The following is a 26,004-nucleotide window of genomic DNA, read 5'->3' on the forward strand; positions in this document are numbered from 1 at the left end:
TGGGTGACTTGCTCAGGATACCATTAGCAGAGAAGTCAACATTAAAAACTTGCTTTATGATTTCAAATCTCAATTGGAGTGGAATTTTCTATTGTAATATACATATATTATATAATAACATATATATGCATATATTTCTTTACGCAATGAGTTGTACAATATAGAATGAAAAAATGTGACAAAGTTTAGTTTATAGTTGAGTAACTTAACAGCTAGTTACTCCCAGTTAAAAAAAATTTCCAAGGTAGCAAAAATTCAAACACATGGACAGATAAATTTGCTATTTATAACGTAATTTTACAGCAATTTTATAATTTGTCAGATGTCTTATGAATTTTCAGATTATATAGTTACCTGAGAATACTACTTTAAGTAATACTACTTAAAAGTACAAGTACTTAGTACTTAAGTACTTTTTAAGTACTAAATACTACTACTTAAAAGTAATACTACTTTTAGAATGTACACCTAAGTAAAAATAGTACATTTTTTTTCAGAACCTTCTGGAATTCAACTACCTTACAGTTGACTACCTTTGAAATATCTCCCAATGAAAACTCAAACCTTGGGGAGAGTATAGAAGTATGAACCAAGAGAACATTGCTTGTTGTTACCTTGTAGTTTCTATACATACAAAATAAAAAAGGGAAATTAAACACCTAAGGAGTTTAATTGGAAGGTTTGACATAATGTCCTAACAACAGCAGTAGGAACCAGCTCAGCTCATGTCTCTTCTTCTGTCCAATGAGTGAAATGTCTTCAAGAACATGTTACAGATAAACTCTAACATACATGCCTATAACTTCCTGACCCTTTGTGTCTCCCTGAAAGTTCTCTCTGGATGAATATGCATGTCCTTCAAACTGTTCAGTAGTGTACACATGGAGGATGAAGGTCATTTTTAGAAATTCTAATAGTAGAAGCAGTTTCCACTCAAGCTCTTAGTAAAAGTCAAAAGTCTCATATATATATATATAGTTTCATATATATACATACACATACACACACATACACACACACATATATATAGCTAAATTTTATAGAATTGCTTACCAAAACATTTTAGACCTCGGCCTTTTAAGTTGCAAGTTGCACACTATTAAGTTTCTGGACATAGAATTTTGTTTATACAAGTTCCAAGTTTTTGGGTCTGGGAAGGTGGCTCAGTGGTAGAGTGCATGCCTTGCATACATGAGGCCTGGGTTCGATTCCTAGGACCCATATAAGCAGAAAAGGCTGGAAGTGGCACTGTGGCTCAAGTGGTAGAGCGCTAGCGTTAAGCTGAAGAGCTGAGGGACAGCGCCCAGACCCAGAGTTCAGGCCCCACGACCAAAAAAAAAAATTTCAAGTTTTGGATCTATTAATTGCTGCTGGAATCTCCCAGTGTTTTCTTCACTTTATCCTTTGGCTGACTATTGGTATCTTGGAAGACGTTTGCAAAGCTTATCTACATTCTTATGGAATTATTTAGCTTTTTGCTGGTTCACATTTCCTTATATTCAAAACTTAGCTTTCTTTCTATTCAATTTTAATTGGTGATTCAATGTCACACTCATTACAATGAATTGAAGTGGGATTTTGTGGCCAATGTAAAACTGTTTGCAACTAACTCCTGTAATGTATTATCATTGTCTGTGCTACTCTTTATTTCTGGCATGCTATGGCTTTATTTATTTAATTTTGTCTGGCACTCCCTCTAACTTTCTGTCTTCTCACATTCTGTCTGTTGGTATCTATTTTGTTGGCAAACTGATGAGAATTAGTATTTAATGTATTAGTATTTAATTGCTTAATTTAGTTTTTACTATCTTTTACATGGACTGGTGTGGCTTATCGAAATTTAGCTTTTTGTCTGAATTAGCTAAACAATTAATAGCGCTCCAGTGTATGAAGCCCAAAAATGACTTACCAGAATGATAGTAACAGATAGCATAGTATCTGTTTGCTTTCAATTTTGGATTGTATGAAAAGATTTTACTGAATTTCAAAAATCAGTGCTCATTTCATGAAATAGGACTATACCTCCCCAATGGGGAGTAATCACCACTGAATTTGTTCTTTTTGCAGAAATTAAAAAATACTTTGTCAAATTTACCATGTTTTCTTCTTTACTTCCCTTCCATTTCTTCCCTCAAGGCAGTATCCAATATATTGGATTTATACTGCACATGCTGCTCTATATGTTAGAGGCTTTAGAGTAATTTTTCTTTAAAAAAATTAGAAAACATTATTTAAACATATTCTGAGAAAAATCTTGAAAGACCATTTTCTTTTTACTTTCTTAGACATGAAAAGGTATGGCATCGTGAATTGGATGCTAATACAGTGTAGATGGAATACATAGTTGAAAATAGAAAGTGTTATTCTTAAAAGCTGTTTTTGAGGGGAAAGGGATAGAAAAGCGTAGCAGTGGTGCTCACTGGACACTGCTGAAAAGGAACTATACAGAGAGTGAATGGGGAAGGGAGGGAGGGAGTGGAAGAGTGGGGTTGAGGGAAGATACTGTAGAGAAGGAAATGTACTCATTACGTGATTTATGTAATTGTAATCCCCCTGTACATCACCTTTATAATAATAATAAAGTTAAAACATCATGAGGCTCAGTGTAGTGGCTCATCTCAAAATTCTAATTCCTTGGGAGGCTAAGGAGCATCACAATCAATGCCAGCCTGAGCAAAAAGGTCTTTCACAAAAATGAAACCAACAAAACCGGTGGCATATGGCCTATTATGTCCATTACATGGGACTTCTAAATAAGTAGACGGATCCAGAAAGGCTTGAGCAAAAAACTTAAAACATATTTTCTTCAAAGAAAATATGTCCAGTGATGAAGTGTTTTAGTTACAAAATCAAAAGTATCCTGTGCACAAATGTTTGTAATTGTGAAATGTTGAGATGAAATTAAGCAAAATGTTATGACTTATGACTCTCCTCCATAAAGCTTCCATTTACATGTTTTCAGAGCAATAAAAACACTGGTTTGGAACTGGTTGGAAAACTAGGAGGAAATCATGTTTTCATGGTGTATGTATGTTTCTGTGTTGGCTTACACTATAGGAATGGTAAGGGACCAAACTGACAAGCTTATAATACAATTTTCATTTTATTTTGAACATATTTTGCATGTTATAAAAATATTGATCACAGTGAGCTTTACCAATTGTTATTGCTATAAAAATGAATGCAGGAACAATATTTTTAGTGGAAATAAATTATATAGTCATTATTTTTTCTTTTCTTTTTCCTTTTAAATCACAAGAGAAACGCCTTAGATGTTTGGTCACTGGCAGAAAATCAGTCTTTGAAGGAGGCCTTTTGCAGACAAGCTCCGGTCCATTTCTGTAAAGTTATCCACACGGATTGGAAACAGACTTTTAGTCTTTGTGATCACAGCCCCGCAGGCTCTCTCTGTTCATAGACAGTTCTCCATGACAACAGTTTTTCATGATGGAAAAATGAAGAATGGAAAACAGTACAATCTTAGTTCATATGTGGTCTTTTCCAATATGAGGGGACACAGCGACAGACTTCTTCACTAAATGAAAGTCCCGGCTCACAATGCTTCATTCGATTTGTACATGGTCGCCTGTAACAACTAGGGAAACAGAGAAGCACATATGTTAAAGACCAAGACACTGACTTCATTAGGCTACTTCGCTACATTTAGCATATTTTCCTGAATTTATATTAGAACAAAAATGACTAATTTTATCACAAAAGTGTTGCAAGATCATAAATAGGTTTAAGTTTGCGAACAGAGTTACAAAATTTCGGAGTAATGGAAAAGCCTTTCAGAACATGTCTTGCTTGCTGATAGAACAAATGGAAGGATGGGCTATTGTTAAGCATTCATTCTTTTGAAGTGCTTTTGCGTTTCATGGATGAAAGTGAACATAAAACAGAAATTTTGAAAAAATGAATATTTAAGGTCTGCTGAGTTACTGTGATCACATAAGCATGGCAGGATTCACAAAAGTCTGGAATTTGTATGGGACCCAGACTTTCAGGCAATTAAACACAGCCATCTTGGCAGCATCTCAGTGGTCCTTGTTGAGCAGCCCTGCCTACAACTCTTGTGTTTCTACTTAGCAGCTTGTTGTATGATGGTGGCTAAGTCTCCTTTCTCCACCTGGGTTCCATGTGAAATGCATTCGTCTGTAGCAAAGGAAGGCAGCACACAACACTCATCACTGGGACTTCCTGTCCCTCAATACTAGACTCTCAATTTCTAGTGTTGTTGAAAGGGCAAACTACCAGCTAATCTGTTGGCAGCTTAGAAGTTCCAGTGAATTGTCTTTCTTCTAAGAACTTTTCCGAGTATGAATATGCCCAACATGTAGAATGAGGGTACAGGAAAAAAATGCAGGATGGCTAAGCTGGAAGCTTAGAAGTGTGCTACCATGAAAACTCTACATTTTAGTTTTGAATTTTATCTTTTACTCTAGAAAAGAAAGCATATCCACTCAATGTTTTAAAGCAATTCTTAACTACAAATCTGTTGTCATATTATGAATGTAATTCCTCTACTTAAAAAAGATACAGTTCTCAATGGTCAATAAAAGCTGCTGATTAACATGGCATTCACACTTTTGGAATGAATATTACAAGAGGATGAGATGTAATAAAAAACAACTAAATACATAATACTAAAATTCTCTTTTGCTCCATTTGCCATCACAAACCTGGGAATTACACACTTAGAAAAACTGAACATGAAAAAAGTTGCAGTAAATTGAAAGTCTTGGTGCAGGGGATGAAGCTCAGAGTTTACTGATTTAACACTAGATTAGAATGCATGAAATTGTGGATTCAATCCTCAGTATGGCAAATGAAACAAAACACAATAGTGTCTTTCTGGATGTAATAATGTAGTTTGAGTTGAGTGTTGATGGCTCATGCCTGTAATCCTAGCTACTCAGGAGGCTGAGATTTGATGATTGCAGTTGGAAGCCAGCCCACAAGATAATCTGTGAGGATTATCTCCAGTTAAGAACCAGAAAACTGCAAGTGGTGCTTTGGCTAAGAGTGTTAGAAGAGCACTTTCCTTGAGAGCAAGAGCTCAGGGACAGCAACCAGGTATAGAGTACAAGCCCCAGGACCAACAACAACAATAAAAATAATGTAGTTTGTAACGCCCTATTGGTCATCAAAGTAGAAATATGTAAATAATTTAAAATGTAATTATTGCTTGAAGTATTTTAAAAAGGAAAATTAAGGTATTAAGATTCTCTAGGACATAAGGAGAAGAAAAAAAATATAAGCAGTAAGATCCATAGGTTCACCGAAGTCTGTGTGGTAGCTAAAGTGACAGGTCGTAGAAATAAAAATTGTATGGAATCAGTTCAAATGTCTCACAATGAATGAATGGAGCATGAAAATGTGGTATAAATATATGACAAAATTTTACTCCTCCATTACAAAGAATAATATTTCATCATTTGCAAAGAAATGAATCTGCAAAAAATGGAAAGCCCTAGAAAGAAGTGTTAAGCCTAGAGAGACAAAGGATTCATGCTTTTTTTTCCCTCAGAAGTTAGAATTAGTTTATAAATATATAAGTAAATACTTTGGTATGCAAATGAATGCAAATTAACAGAAACATGGCAATCAGAACAGGACTCAGTGTAATTCCTTAAAAATGCTGAATTATAGTACAATAAAATAAACATCAGGATATAGGTACTTGAAAAGGTACTTGAAAGTCAATGCATATACTATACAATTTAAAAAAGAGGGAAAAGTTGGGTTGGCAGGGATGAATGAGAACTTTGAAAGGAGTGATACTGACCAAGAAGCATTATATTCATAAACTGTTGGCAACTTCTTTGTAAAACTACTTAAAAGAAAATAGAAAATACAATAGAATAAGTAAAAACAAAATGAAAGTACAAAACTCCTGAAAATAAAAAAGACAGGCTTTACTCCTATGGAAGAAAAAGTAATAGTGAACATTAACACAAACTAAAGCACATATACATGATACTTCAGTTTTATCTGTTGAAATGTCATCCTTCTATTCATTCTTTAGAGAGTTGATGGGAGGAGAGAATCCAGTGAAAGTCACTTAAAGTAAATGATCTGAAAATCTAATGGACAGCTAGGAAACTACCTCATATCAGACTAAAAATAACTGATCTTAAAGGAAGGGCACCAGAAATGACAAAGTAGATCAATACAAAATTCTCCACTAGCTCTGGTGACTTGGAAGATAGCCATAGCTGAATTAGGACTTTTACACAGAGGCCATAAACCAAACTATAGGCAACGGGGTAAATGGGAGATGAAGAAGAGGTAAAGCTCAAAAACACCTGCTTAGAGCCAGGCACTGGTGGCTCATATCTGTAATCCTAGCTACTCAGGAGGCTCAGATCTGAAGATCGTGGTTCAAAGCCAGTCTGGTCAGAAAAGTCTCTGAGAGACTCTTATCTCCAATTAACAACTCAAAAAATAGAAGTAGGGCTGTGGCTTAAAGTGGTAGAGCACTAGCCTTGAGCAAAAGAGCTCAGGGACAGTACCTAAACCTTGAGTTGAAGTTCTACAACTGACAAACAAAAACACTGGCTTACTTTCTGAGAAGGTCTGAAGAAGACAGAATAGGATTGCTCAGTATCAGAGTAAAATAATACTATTAGACAGGAATAATAATAATAATAATATAGAGAGGAAGGTCTATAAATTAAGGGAAAAGTAATATAGAACTAGAGACATTAAAATTTCTCATGTGAGAAGGTATGAGTGCTAGAAAACCGTTGAAGGATTATGGGAGAAGATGTTAAAACATAGGTCTAGTTAAATAGCAGTTTACCTTACTCTGAGTTTATAAAGGTATAACTTCATAGATTAATATTGAAGGTCAGTGGATCCAATAACATCATATTTTTCCATGATGAAAAATGGGGAAAAAGCCAAGACTTAAGTAATGAGGTTTGAGTAAATTTAAACAACATATTAATATGTCTCACTAAGTCCATTAAATTCTTTAACATAAATGTTTTCATTTCTAGATAACATTCTACAGTGAGAATTGCCATTTACACACATTATTTGTAATTTTTACATTAAAATTTATTTAGAACAGTTTGTCCTACATTACATCTGAATATATCAGTTGTTTTTTTTTTGTGAGTATAAGTGTAGATTGCTTGGCTATATTGTGAATATAACTAACAATCTCTGTGATTCATACCAAACACCACTTGCATCATTCTCCGAGACAAGAATTCATGTCAACATTCATGTCTAGCTCTTTATTTTTTGGGGGGCGGGGAGTGAATTCAATGTCATGAAAGCTCAGCATTCATTCATGGAAGTTCTAATGAGCTTGGTTAAGAAAACTGTTTTTGGTTGAGAATGTTTGATTTTCAGCAAGAGGATCTGATGCTATTCATGGAGATAGCTTACCTGCAAGTTTGATGTTGGAACTTCTTCCCTTTTAGGAAGCATTTCTGTGGATTTTCTGTGCATTCACATGTACATTTTCCAGGATTTAGGGGTTGATTTCTTGGGCAGGTTCTTTTACATACACACTGGCACGTATTTTCATCAAATTCCCTGTTGGCCCCACATGAGTTGGGGAAGAGTTTGTTTTTACAGACACACTGGCATGAGTCTCTGTCTAGTTCTTTGTGAGGTCCACAGCTGGAAGCCCGAAGTCCCCCTTTGCAGACACACTGGCACGTCTCTTCATCCAACTCTTTGTTGGGGCCACAGATATCATGGAATCCATTTGTCGTGTCTAGACAAAACACACACACACACACACACACACACACCAAAACAAAACAAAACAAAACAGAAAAAAAACACAAAAAAACAGTACATTTTTCATTGTACCTTACTGGAGTCTAAGTATGCAAAAACAATTCAGTGTATTTAAACACATTTTCCTTGTGTTTTTCCTTAAAACAGACTGTACCAAGATGGGCAAGTTCCTTTACAAAGAAATTAAAAATAATTACACTATGATGTAGGAAATGTCCTGTTTTGTTGTAACTTATTTCAAAGAATGACTATCGGATTTTACAAGAAGGTTAAGTAGGAAAGTATATCTTAATTGAAATATAGCCTAGATATGGAACAAAATATGATTCCACTTACCATCTTCAGTATTTGAAGAAAACATGAAATCTTGCTGAGCTAGGCATCTGCAGAGATGATTATTCCAAATGTAATTCATGGGGCAAGTCTTGTTGGCTGCCTGACACCTTAGGAAGAGACAGGTAGGGTTAAACAATAGTATAGTTGGAAAAAAGGATACATCAATTCTTTCTGTGTGTATTATAAGTCAATGCAAGATAGGATAAATAAATTCTGTGTATTACAGGTCAATACATACTGATAAAAGTTTTAACATACATAAGAATATATGGATGAAACATGACACCCAAACATCTACCTAATGTTAAATTCTAATTCCAGAATTAGTTGTATGGTCTTACATGTATGAGTAATCATATATGTATGAGTAATCATATACATGTATGAGTAATCATATAGATTTAATTTATAAGATGTGATAAAGCCTTGTATAGCACTATAAAACCCCTCTTTCTACTAGAAAATATATCTTGGCATCTTCATATGCTATTTAATGAAGTTAGTGATTGGGATGATATTCTCCAAAGGATTTACCATTATGTATTAATCTATCAAGAAAACATTATGTATTTCATTTATTTGGCTTTCTCAAATAATTCTAGGTAACATCCAAATACATACATCATTACTAATTTCTTTCTTTTTTTTTTTTTTTGGTCCGCTCATGGGGCCTGAACTCTGGGCCTGGGGCGCTGTCCCTCAGCTCTTCAACTCAAGGCTAGCACTCTACCACTTGAGCCACAGTGCCATTTCCAGCTTTTTGTTCTGCTTATGTAGTGCTGAGGAATTGAACCCAGGGCCTCATGCATGCAAGGCAAGCGCTCTACCACTGAGCCAACTTCCTAGCCCTACTAATTTATTTCTGAAGTATAGTTTTCCAAAGTTGCAAAGTCTCTATAATGGGAAAGTTCTGCTCTACTTTCTACCAACAAGATATCAAAGTGTATGTTTTCAATTTGCTTTGTTCTGGCCAACTTCTTTCTTCTCCCTTTCTTCTTCACACTTCCTCCTTTACTTCTTTATGTCTTTTCATCTTCATTACTGGTATTAGTAAACTTTATGAATTTCAATCAAGTCTACGTTTTCAAGTACTCCTTTGGTGCTCTAATTGCTGGCTAATAAGAACCTCTTTCATGGTGTATGTATGCCAAGAACCTTTACTTAGCCAGGTTGTCTGCCCTCTGCAAGAGCAAATGTTGGCAGCTAATCTTGCCTATCATTCCTTTGAGAAGCCATTTGATTTTGGAAAATGACATTTAGAAGTAGCTATCATTTTGTACCAAGTGTGTCTAGCGCCATTAGATTACAGGAATAATTTAATGTTGTTTTTATAGACACATTAGCACAAGCTTCTCTCTAGCTCTTTGTGGAGGCAGAGCTAGAAAAGGCAGCTATTGTCATAGACTGTTTCTTTAGCTAATGTTTATTCAGAAGAGACATGTGGCTTTTCATCTCCTAACTTACAAAGAATATATAAACCTCTTGCTATGTGATTTATCAGCAAATGTTTGTGTAGACATCAAATGGAAATATTTATTTATAGCTCCTGCATCTTCCATCTCAATACAAAATTGTAAACAGCAGTATGTGGTAAAAGAAGGTTGAGTTGCAGCCTAAATTGGTGGAATATAAGAATCATATGTAGATATCTAAAAAAGTACACCAAGTATAAACAAACAGGCATGTGCTTTGACTGTTTTGAAGAAATATTTTAGAGATTTGATCAATATGATGATATGCTTCTTTAAAAATACCCTGAAATGTCTTATAACACCACAGAAAGGCATTTTTGAAAGAAGCAAATCCTTCCTTCCTTTTTTCCTTCTTCTTACTTTTCTTTCTTTCTTTTCTTTTTCCTTCCTTCCTTCTTTCCTTTCTTTTCTTTCTTTCCCACTCTCCCTCCTTCCTTTCCTTACTCCCTTTCTCCCTCCCTTCCCTTTTCTTTCTTTCCTGAATAGCCTTGAACTCTTGATGCTCCTTGTCATGGATACTTTGGGACTGGGAATACGGGCATGCATCACTATACTCGCAAATTTGTGTTATATAATCATTTCTGCCCTCAGTTTGAATAATACCTCTAGGATTTATAAAGGTTTTCCTTTCTATTTGTCTCAGTACAGGTTGAACAGAAAAATCTCTATTCCTTCCTCTCAGTATAACAGTTTGCCTAAAATTACCAGCTCATTCTTAATTCACACTTCATCTTCAGCAAATAGTATGATTGCTATAATCCTTATCCATTCTTCCCTTGTTGACTACTTTATAAGTCATTTCTCCTTTAGCTTGGAGAAAGGTTTATTATTGAATATTGCCTTAAATTTATTTTAATTTTGACTTTCTGCTATGTGATTTTTACTATGCTCTATCATAGCCTACAACTTCTTGTACTGGCTACTAATGTCCGTGTAAAGAAAGCAACTGTGTTTTTAACAATATTGATAGATGATACTCTATAATGTATTTTTCCTATGTAAAATAATAAACATATATGCAAAGTATGTTTTTGAGAGAGATTATTGGCAATAAGCAATTTTTGTACATCCTTTTAGGCAAAAAAGTCCAGCTGTTATTTCAAAATGCAATTTAATATTATTTAGATTTTAACTGTACACTTTAACTTCATGCTAACAAATTCTTCTAAAATCTTGGCTCTTAATAATCTTTACATAAATAGTTGTTTGCTTTTACCCTGAACATATGTGCTTTTTGTAGTTTTTAATTTTAATCTTGGAAATACAAAATATATATGTGATTAGCAGACTTAAAATACTCAAAGAAGTTTACTCTGGTCTAAAACAACACTATGTTGTTTCTTCCTTAGTGTTTTAGCTTATGTCTTCAGAATTTTCTTTTCTTTGCAAATGGAGGTACAGAGGTGTGTATGTGTGTGTGTGTGTGTGTTCTGTCAATTGTTTTCAGTAAAAATAATATTTTAAACTTTACTTAATATTACTTAATATTTCGGTAGCATATTAGACCTTTGTAACAATTTCAGGTAACCTTAAGGGGAAGTCTTTCGTAATTACATGATTTTTGTCATTATTTTCAGAGTAAATCATGAATTTTGGATCAATTTCGATAGTACTTATCAAATTTCCATACCAACTGATTTATTATTTGTATCCTATCTAAACTTTAACATTCCTCCATCAAATTATAATAGTAGCTTCATTACCCTCATCACCATTGAAGTTCAATTATGCTTTTACAAATATTAAAATTTGTGGCCCTGTTGCTTTAGTGTGTACCTGTACATGGATTAAATGGCACATTGTCACATTTGCTGTAGGTAGGCAAAGTAATGTTGCAGAAATCAGAGAAAGATGTTTTTATTCTTGCTAGTATGTAATTTATATTATTATTGCCTCTGCCAATGCTATTCTGGCTGTTAGATGCAGCCCATAATGAATCAGGAAATCAATTATATGAGACAGAAAAAAAATTCTAATGGAACATAATGGCCTATAATAAAATACAGACTACTAGAATGTGTGCTAGATATTTTTTGCTGCAATTTTTATGGTGTTACACATAAGTGTGTCATATAAACACACACAGATATGTGTATGAAATGCCTTATACTACATACTTGGAATCAGACATATATACAATGCATGAGCTCCACCACTTAAGACACATTCCCAACCCTTTTGTTTGTATTTTGTTATTGAGATAGGGTCTCACTAAAATTTCTATGCTGTCCTTGAACTTCTATCCTTTTGTCTCAACTTCCCAAGCAACAGCGATTACATATGTATACCAAGTCTGCTTCATGGTCTTTTATCTTTTCATTATTATCTTTAAGTGGTTATACAAAGGAGTTGCCATGTAAAAAAAGCAATTTGTGAAGCCAGGTACTGGTGGCTCATGCCTGTAATCCTAGCTACTCAGGAAGGCAAGATCTGAGGATCATGGTTCAAAGCCAGCCTGGGAAGGAAAGTCTGTGAGACTGTTATCTCCAATTAACAACTAGAAAACCAGAAGTGGTGCTGTGGCTCAAGTTGTAGAGAGCTCTCCTTGAGCTGAAGAGCTCAGGGACAGTGTTGTGGCCCAGACTTCAAGCCACATGATCTACAAAAGATAAAAAAGGCAATTTATGAATTCATAATCTTGAAATCTAAAGTAAATTTCTTTGAAATATGTGACACCAGAATTGTATCTCATTAGTATGAATGCATTTTAATGTTGAAATTTAAAATCCTGCCAGATATTCCTGTATTGTATTATTTTAAAAAAAACCTTTATTTGGAGTTATGCACACACATATTTCCTAAATGAAGTTATCTGCTCAAAAGTGAGTAGTAAGTTCTTAGCACTTAAAATATGTTAAAAATTAAAGGGTGGAGTGAACAAAATTTCTAGAATATTGTTATTTAAGAATGAGAGGAAATGTTGTCATAGCAAGTCAAACGGATAGTACAATGTGCTTATCACCTTCCTGTTTTAATCTGTGAAGCATTTTTGTATTATTGGAATTATTGTTCAAGAGAAATCATTAATGGGTGTGTGCCTCCTACAGTTTAATAAGTTGATTCATATATGGCTTTTTTAAAGACTATTGCATCAAATGCACATTTCTGTACAAAGTGGAGGGTTGCACAATGATTTTAAACTACTTCTATGCTGACAATCAGGTAAGCATGAGTTTTCCTCCACCCAAACAACTTTAACTATGATACAGGATAAAGGTACTTTTATGATTTGAAACCTCATCTGACTGGCTTGGTAGCTATTTTAATTTGTTTGTATAAATTCCATGATTTTGGATTTGATTTCATGTACCAGTATGATCATGAAATATTTGTATTTCTGTATCTAGTTATTTCACATAGCATACTACTTTTCAGGTAAATGCAGATTGTTATAAATGTCAGGACCTTTATAAAACATTTCTGATTGAAAAAAATTAACAATACTTTGTTAAACCACTTATTTATCAATTTCACTAAGTCTCCCTTTAACCTATTTCCCAGATCATTCAAAGTCAGTAAGAACTTTATAAAATTCAAGCTGTAGCACTTTCAAGAAACAACTTGCTCCTATGGCTAAAAACTATCAGATTAATCAACTACACTTATGGCAGAAGTTTTAATGTAGTAGTTTCACAACAACCCAACAGATTAAAATTATACTGATCAGATGTTATGTATAATCTAGTTATGTTACTCTAGAAGCTATCCTACCCTGACTCTTTGTTTAATACGGTTTTTATTGTAAAAATACCATACAGAGGGGTTACAATTACATGAGCAAGGTAATGAGTGCATTTCTTATCAAGCATTGTTGCCTCAGGAGGAGCCAACCCTGACTCTTGTGAGATCTAATCTATAATCCAATACTATTGGTAAAACTCTTATCTGAAAGCAGGCACTTAGAGTTAGCTCTCATCTCCTCCTTCACAGGGTCTCCATAGCAACTCAAAGGGATATCTTACATGATACCCTCTATTCCACCAAGAAAACAAGTAGGAAAATTTTGACTCTATCCACAATTCTGATAAGTACCCAAATTGGATTTCCTAAATACCAACAGTTTGCATTTATCTGGACATCAAACTTGTTATTACATCATTTTAGATTGTGGACTTAGACCCTTCTTGCTCAAGATTGCTATCTGATAGTAGCAAGAAGAGTGACTACATTCTTTCATTGCTTTGACAATTTTGTTCATTTTGATTTATTAAGCATGGTCCTTGAATACCTATGTGTGTATATATATATATATACAGTATATATATATATATATATATATATATATATATATACTGATATTTGTAACAGTGTTAACAGAGGGTGTAAAGAGGGTGAGTAAAGATGAGGTTTAGGCTATCATATTTAAGTGGTTGAATGTGCTTTACCTGTGTTAGGCTCTGGATTGAATCCCCATCATATTCTCGCTCCTCTCCCTGTCTGTCTGTCTGTCTCTGTCTCTGTCTCTCTCTCTCACACACACACACATACATACACTATAACTTAAATATCATTAAAGAACTGCTTCAGATATAAGTAAATAAATGAGAAATCATTCATTTTAAGATACTATTATATAAATGGTGAATAGAAAGGCATATGCTTAGTATGCCTAAATAAAATGCATATAATTATACTTCCTTCTATCAAATTTAAGGAGTATCTCATGATTAGTGCCCGTGCTTTTTTGTACTACTGTTTGCCTATAGTTTATTAGTCTGTTGACAAGAAGAATGCTGAAGAGTTGGAGTCTGTTAGGATTTAAGTGCCAGAGATGTTAATTAATGATTTTTAACAATGTTGTCAACCTCTGTATTTGCAAGACTAATGATATAGTTGTATTAGTTTAAGAATGGGTTGACATAATATGTCTGTTTAGAAAGTTCATTCCGACACTATGATGAAAATGAATTTTACAGCTTGGGGAGGGGAGGGAGAAGTTGGGAAGGTGGGGAGGAAGGGATAGTAGGGGAAAAACAAAGGAGGGGGGTGACAATACTCCATAAGAAATGTACTCCACCAGGCACCAGTGGCTCACGCCTGTAATCCTAGCTATTCAGGAGGCTGAGATCTGAGGATCATGGTTCAAAAGCCAGCCCGGGCAGGAAACGCCATGAAACTCATCTCCAATAGACCATTAGAAAGCCGGAAGTGGTGCTGTAGCTCAAGTGGTAGAGCACTCTCCTTGAGCTGAAGAGCTGAGGGACAGCGCCCAAAGCCCAGGGTTCAAGCCCCATGACTGACCAAAAAAACAAAGAAAGAAAGGTACTCATTACCTTATTCATGTAACTGTAACCCCTTTGTACAGTATCCCACGTTTGGGCAAACGGTCACAAAGAAGTCCACACCAAAACTACCAGAACAACTATGTTTATTGCAGCATTATTTACCATAGCTAAGATATGGAACCAACCCAGATGCCCCTCAGTAGATGAATGGATCAAGAAAATGTGGTATATATGCACAATGGAATTCTATGCCTCCATCAGAAAGAATGACATTGCCCCATTTGTTAGGAAATGGAAAGACTTGGAAAAAAATTACATTAAGTGAAGTAAACCAGGCCCAAAGAAACATAGGTCCCATGGTTTCCTTTATTTGCTATAACTAGTACATGTGTAGGACAAGCAGAAAAGCTCAAAAGCTATGTATATGACCATATAAGATGATGTTAAGTGAAATGATCCCCAAGATAGGGACATAAATATTTTTTCCTTGCTTGCTATTGTTTCTAATGTATTAATAATGTACCATGTGATTTTTTTGTTTCTTTGTATGTTCCTCTCCCATGGTATAACCCCGTTTTCATTGTATTTGATGTCAGTCTCCTGCATCTTGTATATACACTTCTTTAATTCAGGGAGGGGAAGGGAATAAAACAAAATGCTTAAATAAGGATACAGGTTGACCCATTGTAACAATGATACGTATAAAACATTATGTTGAAAATAAACTTTACAACTTCGGCAGGGTGTGGGGGTAGTTGTAGAGGTAGGAGGGAGGGATGGTAGGGGGAAAACAAAGGAGGAGGCACCAATGCTCAATAGGAAATGTATTCATTACCTTGCTCATGTAACTGTAACCCCTCTGTACAGCATTTTTACAATAAAATGTGAATATATACATATAAAGATATATAAATAGCTTACTTTTAATAAATATTTATTGATTTATAATATAAGTAAAAATGAGAAAATATAGGTTAGTTTTGAAATATAAAAAGTTCATTCACTATCTGAGATGTAGATATGAAATATGAGTCATGCTATATGGTTACTCATTGGTTATCTAAATATTGATTTTTTTAACTGAATGGCCACTCAACCTGGGCCATGGGAGAGCTAGTCCTGTAGGAAAAGTACTAATTTTTTTAAATCTGTTTAGATATACTAAGGGTATGGGAAAAGGAAAAGTGAACAGGTGGAACATGAAACTTTTAGGACAGCAAAGCTCTACTTACGGGCACTATAATGCTAAGTATTTGTTCGATACTTGTGGTTATATATTAGTCAAAAGCTATGGCATGTATAGCAGAGAGGTGAATTGTAATATAAACTACAGGCTTTAGTTAATTATGTCAATAAAGGCTGGTATGTAGCATACACATACAAGATGTTACTTAGTAATTAATTTTCCTGCTCAAAAACTAAAATTTCTTAACATCTGTTAGAAAATGATGGGTAGAACTGGTCTAACAAAATGTTATTACATGTACATAATATTTTTTGGGGGGTCTGGTCATGGGGCCTGAACTCAGGGCCTGGGCGCTGTCCCTCAGTTCTTCAGCTCAAGGCTAGCACTCTACCACTTGAGCCGCAGCGCCACTTCCGGCTTTTTTCTTTTTGCTTATGTGGTGCTGAGGAGTTGAACCCAGGGCCTCATGCATGCAAGGCAAGCGCTCTACCACTGAGCCACCTTCCCAGCCCCATAATGGGTATTTTTACCAGGATCTTTGCTCTATGAGTCTCTACCTCTGTGAAACATCACAAACACAGTATCGATGACTAAGTGGGAACTCTTCAGGCAAATATATTTTTTCTGGTATTTTTCATCAAACAGTAAGCCACAGGACTCTATGCTTTCAGTACTTGTTTGGAGGGGACTGACAACATTTATATAATGAGCTTTGTAGGAAAGACTTAATAGATACGTAAATTAAGATAAAAAATAATTGCACATGATTATAAGGATATTAAACTTGAAAAGAGTATTTTTTAGAGTAGAAAAAATAGTTTACAGAATTTCTTCATCAATTGGTATAAGGTTATGTGCTGACTTAGTGTACATCTATAAAATGTCTATATTTATGTTTTGATATGTTATTGAGTTAACTTTATCATGTTTTTCTGTTTATATTTCAAGAAAAGCAACACTGTATGATATTCAAATTAAAAAGGAAAGAATAGAACATTAAAATGGTAGGGGAAAAAAAACTCATAGACATTTAAGCTCCTAAGCATTTTGACTGAGAATCTATTACATATCAAGAGTCCAAAGATATTAGTCAATCAAGTTCCAAAGAAAAGATTGTCAGGAATATAAATCTACTGTCTTCTTTGAAGCAGTGATGAGTCTTTAGAAAAATGGTATTTCCCTTAAGTGTCAGTAAGTGTAACTCTTTTAAATATAGTGTCAAAATTTTTATTAAATATGAATATAATAAGCTATAAAAATCAGCCCTAAAGCTACATTGATTTATTTTTCTCATCTTGCTAAACTCCTTCTTTCTCTTCTCACCAATTTGACTCAAAGACTGGCATGGCCTTTTTTCAGGTTGAAATAATCTATTTTTTGTATTTTAAATCAATTCAAAGTACTTTGACTATGATGCACTTTATCTTCACATTCATTTACCCACAAAACTTCCTATACTACCCTAATTTCTCTTACAGAAAAACAAAAAAGCAAAACTCTAGGTTGGAAGCATGCACAGCTTTAGTCTTTTCCATTTATACCCTATTCATTCCACATAGTAAACCTCAAATATAACTTAAGATTTTCTGATCTAGCAATCATAAGCAGAGTGATCTATTTTCTTATATCTATTTGGTCATTGTTCATATTAAACAATTAAACCAACAACTTTACCACTATTAACTTCAATTTATCTCTACCTGATCTTCCCTCCCTTTAATCATTTAATTGTGCCCTTTCTTTTGATAGTTTATATACCTTACAGCTTGCTTTCATAGGAAAATATAAAAAAGATATTATTGGCCAAATGGAATTTGACATATACAAATGATGTCTACATACAGCAGTATGATTACAGCTCTAAAACACAGCATGCAAAACAAAAGCAGAGTAAATGTAAACATTTAAAGATCTAGATCATATTCTCATTTCTCTTCTATATGGCTAATATAGCGATATATACCACCAAGGCAGAAATGCAAAATGAATATAATACAGTTTCACAGTGGTCACTTTGAGAATGGAGGATGTAGACTGATGACCGGGCTGAAGGAAACAACTTAAGTAATTAAACTTAAATAATGTGAAAATGTTTTCGAATTCAAATTGATATGATACATCCACTTTCTTACACGCTGATCATTTAAAAAAATTAAAATTGCTTCAGTGATTATACCGATGGAAGAGTAGATTATATTTAAATAATTTTAGTTGCCATTTCTGCTTTGCTGCTTTTTGAGTTGGTCAACATTGGGGTAATTTACTTCCTTAGATTCAGCTCCTCATATTCAAAGGGCAATCAGTCTTTTTATTCTCTTGGTTTCTTTCCCTCTTTCTTTTTTTTTTGTTTTCTTTTTTTATTGCCAAGGTGATGTACAGAGGGGTTACAGTTACATAAATAAGGTAATAAGTACATTTCTTGTCATGCCTGCTGTCCCTTACTGTTTTCCATATCTGTGCCCGGTGTATGGTCAGGTATTAGTAAATATTCTGTCCAATTCAGGCCCTTTAGCTAAGGGAATTAGGTCTAGTCACCATTGAACTGTTCTAATATTTTACCACCTCAATATTTCCTCCTCCTTCTTTGCAGTCCAGCTGCCTTCTCTCAATTAGCTTTTTCATTTTCTTTTTAAATAAAATACCTTTGTCCTCTACACAGTATCCAGAAACAGTTTTTGAGTGAGAACAACTATTTTGAAGAAACCAAATGGTTTAATTATTGAATTTTACTTCATAAATAATGTAAAACAAATGGTCTGTTATTTATTTAATCATAATAAAGCTAATCAGGTCTCATCTATTAGAAAAGCATGTTTTAGTGTCTTGTCTTCCTTCTGATGGAATAGTGTAAGAGATTGAGCAGAAGTAGGGCTGACACATCTGAATGAAAGGTCAAACTCTTTAAAATGGCGTTCTGGAAATCTCCCAACCACAGTAATCTCAAGAATCTTAAATGATTGGCAGCAATAAATCTTTTATAGATAATTATAAATATGTATAAATATATTCTAAATGTAGGCTACTTTCAAAATTATAATTAATAAGAGACCTTTATTTCTTGGTGTTTTAGACACCAAGAAATTTTTGTGTTGGACAGTCATTTGTACAGAATAAAATGGCTCTGATTTGGTCTCCTCAAAATTTAACCATGTAACCATTGTCACTATCAAAATATAGAACATCTTAATAAGCCAAAGACATTGCTTGGCCCTTCTAATCAATTCTTAATATTCTCTTCCTTACACAACTACTGAATTGCTTTCTCTCAAAAGTACTTATGTTTGTCTTTTCTAGGGTTTTCTGTACTTTTTTTTACAGCATCATTGGGGTAGCTTTTTAATAAATTGGAGGTAACAATTAAAAATTGAATAAAGAGAAACAGTTCCAAGAAAAGAGAAAAAGCATACAATATTTTTTGAGTCCATCACTTGTAATAAACCTGAAATTGCAATGCAAGTCATATGCATACAGAGTGAATAGGGTAGAATTCTTGATATTATAATGGATTTTGCCCTTCCAAAACCCAAGAGAAATTTATATTCTTCACAATTAATTTCTTTTGGGTTTTGTTAGTTTTTCTATGTATTGCATTGACATAGTAAATTTGAATACCAAATGCATGCAAAATAAAACCTGTAAATGTTTGGTTAATAGTAATAAATGGTATTATTTGGTAAATAATAATAAATGGCTATGCTTTAGAAGCATTTTTCTTGCCTGACTGTGCAACTTCAGCCATATCACGAAACGTGGCAAATCAGACATGGCTCCTACTCATGATCATTCATCTATCTGTTAATGATTCTTGGATTCCACATGCTATTCTAAGTATTACATAAATATTAATTCTTTTATTCCATCTTTTTTATACCTCTGTAGTTTCTATTTATATAGAAACAAAATGAGGTCCAGACATGAAATACCTCCCTCATCATAAAAAGTCAGATAGCGGCAGACCTAAATTCAGATTCATACCTAGCTTACTCTCAATTTCAGACTTGTTTGTTGAAACTTCTTGACCTCATACAGGGCATAGCATAGTAGTTAAGAAAACAAATTGTGATGAAAACATGGATAAAACATCCTAAATACTTGAAATGTAGCAGACAAGTAAGTTGTTATACTCAACAAGCAATTATTCATCAGTGCAGAGCATTACTAAGCTCCCATCCCTCTCTTTGGAGTGCTCTGCCTACCTTATCTGTAAAATAACATTAATATCACTGACCTCACATTTGATTTAGAAGCATTATACTCAACTAGGAATATTTTCATTACCTCAATTACTTTTGAGTGTTATTAACTGAATATTATAGAGGATATAAGCCCATAACCTGAAATATTCTCACAATCTAGCTTCACAAGCAACCATTATGGACCCTGATATAGCCATGCAAGGACTCGGAGAATGTAGTAATTGCTCTGAGCATTCAGGAAGCAAAGGTGGGTGCGATATTTTGATGAGACAAATGCAGGAGAAAGACCTTTACCTGAACTCTGAGAAATGGATAGCACTTGCAGAGGCAGAAAACAAAGAGAACTTATTTCAAGGCAAGGCCAGAAGAGAAACAAGATACAGAGCAGGAAATGAGCTGGCTGTTCAGGGAATCAGACTTTGTTCAAGACACTTGGTGAATAATGGGAGACAAAATGAGAAAGTAAATGTAAGGCTATTAGTAGACAAAGATGGTGAAATATTTGTGCTTAATGTTTTGAGCGGTAAACAGTCACTGTTTCTGGCCAGAGGTATGAAATGAAGCCCTTAAAAGTTTATCTATAGAAAACAAGGGAGAGAGTAACATTGTTCAAAAATAAATGTACTCATTACCTTACTTAGGTAGTTGAAACCCTTCTGTATATCACCTTCACAAGAAAAAAAAAACACTTTCTATGACATTATACAGGAGTAACACTGACAACTAGACAACTGGTTTGCTAGAAATGACTCATATCAGGAATACAATGTGGCATGAAGTGGATGCAGGAAGGAAGGATGAAAATGAAATATAAGGTGGAAAAGATAGCTCACCCTCCCCTAAACAATAAAAAGTATTTTGATAGCCTAAGACAAGAACTAGTGTGATGTCAAACCCCTCAAAAACACTGTCATGAATAATGATAAAAATGAAAAAAAAATACATCTTGGCTTCCTGTTCTTATATCTGAGGTGATTACATGGAAATGTAAGTTTATATAAAACAGAAGAATATATTTGAAGTCAGGAGGGCCAAGGAGGAGGGTGAATGAGGATGAATATGGTCAAAATGTGCTTCATGTGCACACATGAAAATGAAATCTGACTAGCCATACAACAGACAAGGGTCTCATATCTAAATATATATATATATATATATATCAAATAAAATATACCTGGAACTCAAAAAATTAAATCCCCCAACAACAAATCCTCAAAGAAACAACTGCCCAATAAATAAGTGGACTAAAGACTTAAAGAGAAACTTCTCTGAAGAGGAAAGAAGGATGGCAATAGACACATGAAGAAATGCTCAAACTCCCTAGTCATAAAAGAAATGCAAATCAAAACAACATTGAGATACCACCTCGCTCCAGTTAGAATGGCTAGAATCAAGAACTCAACAACAGATGCTGAAGGGGATATGGACAGAAGGGAACCCTACTGCATTGTTGGTGGGAATGTAAACTTGTTCAACCACTTTGGAAAGCAGTATGGAGGTTCCTCAAAAGACTCCACATAGAACTCCCCTATGACCCAGCAATCCCACTTTTGGGCATTTACACAAACAAGACCATACTAAAGCTACCAGCACAACTGTGTTTATTGCAGCCTTATTTACCACAGCTGAGATATGGAACCAACTCATATGCCCCTCAGTAGATGAATGCATCAAGAAAATGTGGTATATATACACAATGGAATTCTATTCCTCCATTAGAAAGAATGACATTGCCCCATTTGTTAGGAAATGGAAAGACTTGGAAAAAATTACGTTAAGTGAAGTAAACCAGGCCCAAAGAAACATAAGTCCCATGCTTTCCTTTATTTGCAATAACTAGTATATGTCTGAGACAAGCAGAAATGGTCAGATAAGTTGATGTTAGGCGAAATGAACCCCAAGATAAGGATTCAAATGTTTTTTCTTTCTTGTGATTGTTTCTAGCATATTTATAAGATGATTTCTTTGTTGCTTTGTATGTCCCTCCCCCATGGTATAACCCGTTTTCACTGTATTTGATGTTTTGTGGAGGGGAAGGGAAAAAAAAAACAAATTGTTTAAATAAGGATACAACAATGAGATGTACAAGACATTATGTCAAAAAATGAACTTTACAACTTTGCGGGGGGGGGGGAAGTGGGCAGGGGGGCAGCTGGGAAGGGATTGGAGGGGGAAATAAAGGAAGAGGCAACAATGCTTGATGAGAAATGTACTCATTACCTTGCCCATGTAATTGTAACCCCTCTGTATGGTATTTTCACAATTAAAAAAAGAGATAAATAAAATTAAAATTAAAAAAAGAAAATGAACCCTGTTGATATTATTATTATTTTTTTTAGTTGGTTGTGGGGCTTTAACTTTGGTCCTGGGCATTGTCCCTGAGCTTTTCAGCTCAAGGCTATTGCTCTACCACTTGAGACACAGCTCTACTTCCAGTTTTCTGGTGGTTGATCAGAGATAGGAGTCTCATGGATGTTCCTGCCAGGGCTGGCTTTGAACCACGAACCTCAGATCTCAGCCTCCTGAGTAGCTAGAATGACAAGCATGAACCCCAGGCTCCCAGCCCAGTTGATATTTTTTTAAGAAGGGGGAAAGGATGAGTAATGGAAAGAGAAGGGATGAGTGAAGAGTTCATAGGATGTATATCCAGAAACGTCACAATGAAATTGCCTTTGTTCAATTAATACTTGCTTATAAAAATCTTTTTTTTTATATAAGAATATGGTTAGGACCTTCAAATGTAATTTTGGAAACCACGAGAATGGAGACATGGCTCAAGCTCTCAGAAGAGTGGGCTGGCAAAGTGAAGAGAACTCTTTGGACTAAATGAAATGGTTCAAACTACTACCTTCTCTTTATTTTAGGTGGTCATTGTCTTCTTGTGTCAGTATGAAGCAATTCACTGGTGTCTGAAAGACCTCTTCTTTATGTCAGGGAGGACAGATCTCTGTCAATTAAGTTAAGCTATCCTCGAGAATCCCTTAAGGTATTCCTGAGGTACAGCTTCTTACCTCCTAAACTAAGAACAATGATGATATCAAGAGATTCAATAGGGGAAAAATTAGGATATGATGTTTATTGTCAAGTCTCCTAAAGGGCAAAGTTGCCTTAACATTTTTTCTTTGTAATATAGATGCCTTTCCATCAATTAGATACACTTGCATTAGAAATATTTATGAATGCTTCATTCATGTATACACTCTCTATCTACTAGGAATGCTAAAGAACAAAGGCTTGAGTTGTATCTCTAATCTTCGGCTAAAATGGTAATGTATAATAAATCAGTCCAAGTTCTTCCCAGGGTCAAGATGTGATGTTTTATGCAGTTCCTTCTCTCTGAGCAAATACTGGTATTTTACAAATTAAAAAATGAGATGGGGAGCAACTTGAATAATACATGACAATCTGTTAATTTGAGGTATTATGATGGGACAGTTCTTTCAAGTAATTAAGCACTATTTTAATAGCGCAATTTGTGCTGAAAGAAGAAACAAGGATGTCTATTTCAATTGTATTATAATTATAGATAATTATACATGTAAGTAAGGTAACCGAATGTTAATCAGTGTCAAGTTATTTATATTACTTTTTGCTCTAGGCTTAAATCTTATTGAGGATTAATTATTTCTTAATTTATTATTGCTTCATTGGCAATACAGGGGTTAGGCAAGCATTGTACCATCACTGTACCACACCCCCAGTAAGACTTTTAAAATTTAAGATTTTTATATGAGTTGGTAACTCCTACTTTCATGAATATTTATCCATGTGGTCAATCTACCTAATAGTGCGAGCAGCGATAAGATGTGTTATTCCTTAGGATACTTCTTTTATATTGTGATGTATCTGGCTTATATAATGGATTTCTAATTCCCTGTTTCTGTTTGTTTATTTATTTTTATGATGGTACAGGTATTTAAACACTGGGAGCTATCCCTGTGTGTTTTGCTGAAAGCAAACACTCTAGCACTTAACCCACAGCTCCACTTGGAGCTTTTGGTAGTTAATTGGAGATAAAGAGTCTTACAGACTTTACTGCCCAGGATGGTTTCCAACTACAATCCTCAGATCTCAGCCTCCTGAGTAGCTAGGCTGTGAGCCAACTAGTACCTGGCTTCAGTTTAGTTTTCGTAGCATAGTATGCATTTTCGTGTCATTCTTTTATATATATATATTCTATGCAAAGCACAGCAAATTTTACAGAACTTCTTTTAATAAACTTGGGTTTACTTGAACATAATTTTATATTAGTAGAGGATACAGAAAAAAAACATTTAATTCATACTCACTGTGGTAATGTTGCTGGCAGGGAGCGTCTAATAATTGAGTGAACTTGTCTGTAAACATCCAGTTTAGACATGCATCGGCAGGAAGTATGATTGGCAAAACTGACTGTTACTGGTTTGGGGCCTTGAGAAAGAGGCACTGTAATTTCAAACAACTACAAAGAAGGGACAAAAAGAAGAAAGAAATTATATAGATCCTGTAAAGCACTTCTTATGGTAAATTTCGGAGGCCAAAAAAGTGAGACTAGCTCTATATGAAAAGGTAGTGCTGGGAAACACTGGCAGACATGACTTGTATACATAGTTTTAAAGTAAACCTGCTTTACTCCCAAAACACTATCTTTTATCAGAATAATGAATAGTTTATGTGCTTATCTCATGTCACTATTTCTGAGGCCTATTAGAATGATGACAACCAACAATTCCAGAACAGCAATGTGACACACCAATGTGTTTGAGAAAAGAGAATTGTGTCTGAGTTCTCAATTACTTAACATGGAAGTGTAAAATATTCCTGCAATTTTTAAAGAGGCACGAATCATCTGTAGTAAACATCTTTGTGATTCATGAGCAAAGCTCTTGGCTGTACATCCTAGAAATGCTTGGTGAAGTCCTATTAATGTACCCTGAACACACAGACATAAATTACACACATATAAAATTAATTTTCATTCCAAATTAAATTTCTCCATGAGCGCAGTTTTACATGTCTCAGATCTCTTGTGAATTTATTGTGTTTAAAAGAAAAGCAGGCACATTTGTTATTACATAGATAAAGCGGTGTTTTATAATTTTGACAGAGGCCTTATAAAAATGAAGCAGGACATTTTATATGATTCTAGTCTTAAAGTATTGTTTAACTAAGGTCTCAGTCTGAATGACTTATTTATGGAGAACTTTAGTCTTTCTCCAATATATAATGTTTTGAATCAACTGTACAAATTATTGCTTCAGTAAAGGTAAGTGGATTTAAATTTCTAAGGATAACACCAAATTATTGCCGGGGGGAAAAACTGGTAAATGTGAACCCCTTGTGAATTAGGTGCTTGATAAAATCAATTTGAAGAAACCTAACACTAGCTGAGCTACATGCTAGTTGGTATCTTTAGGCAAGCTGAGCAGTGTTGCAAAGGGTGACTTATTTTAGAGTCTTGAAAATTGACCCCTGTCTATAATTTCGTGCTACCACATGAAGATCATTGAAATTACCCAAGGGAGACTTTCAAAATGAGTTTTAAACAATAAAATGCTGTTACTGGCAGTAACCTGAATGGATTGTGTGAAATGAAGTAGAGCAGACAAAGAATGACATGTACTACATGACCTCACATAAAAGGACAATGTTAAAGAATTGCTTTGATTAAAATGAAGAGTAGAATGGCAGCTACCAGAAGCTGGGGAGAAAGAAGGAGGGGGAGGAATGAGGAAGAGGTTGGTCATTAGGGGGACTGAGTGGTAGATAGGTAAAGCAACAAGTTCTATGTACTTTTGCACAGGTGGGCAAGTTACAGGTATTGACTGTGTACTCTTTATCACAAAGAG

General features: G+C 34.6%; 1 protein-coding gene across 1 annotated transcript in view; it reads right to left on the reverse strand.

Moving 5' to 3' along the window:
- Positions 1-3,081: 3,081 nt before the first annotated feature.
- Vegfc (vascular endothelial growth factor C) overlaps positions 3,082-26,004 on the reverse strand; it is a 95,092-nt gene continuing 72,169 nt past the window's right edge. The window contains exons 4-7 of the mRNA XM_013024520.1: positions 24,466-24,617; positions 8,098-8,204; positions 7,402-7,735; positions 3,082-3,595 (exon numbers count right to left, since the gene is read on the reverse strand). Coding sequence (XP_012879974.1) covers positions 3,481-3,595; positions 7,402-7,735; positions 8,098-8,204; positions 24,466-24,617 — 708 coding nt within the window. The 3' untranslated portion in view covers positions 3,082-3,480. The remainder of the gene's footprint in view (positions 3,596-7,401; positions 7,736-8,097; positions 8,205-24,465; positions 24,618-26,004) is intronic.

The sequence above is a fragment of the Dipodomys ordii genome, unplaced genomic scaffold (assembly GCF_000151885.1).
Source record: "Dipodomys ordii isolate 6190 unplaced genomic scaffold, Dord_2.0 Scaffold4, whole genome shotgun sequence".
NCBI lineage: Eukaryota > Metazoa > Chordata > Mammalia > Rodentia > Heteromyidae > Dipodomys > Dipodomys ordii.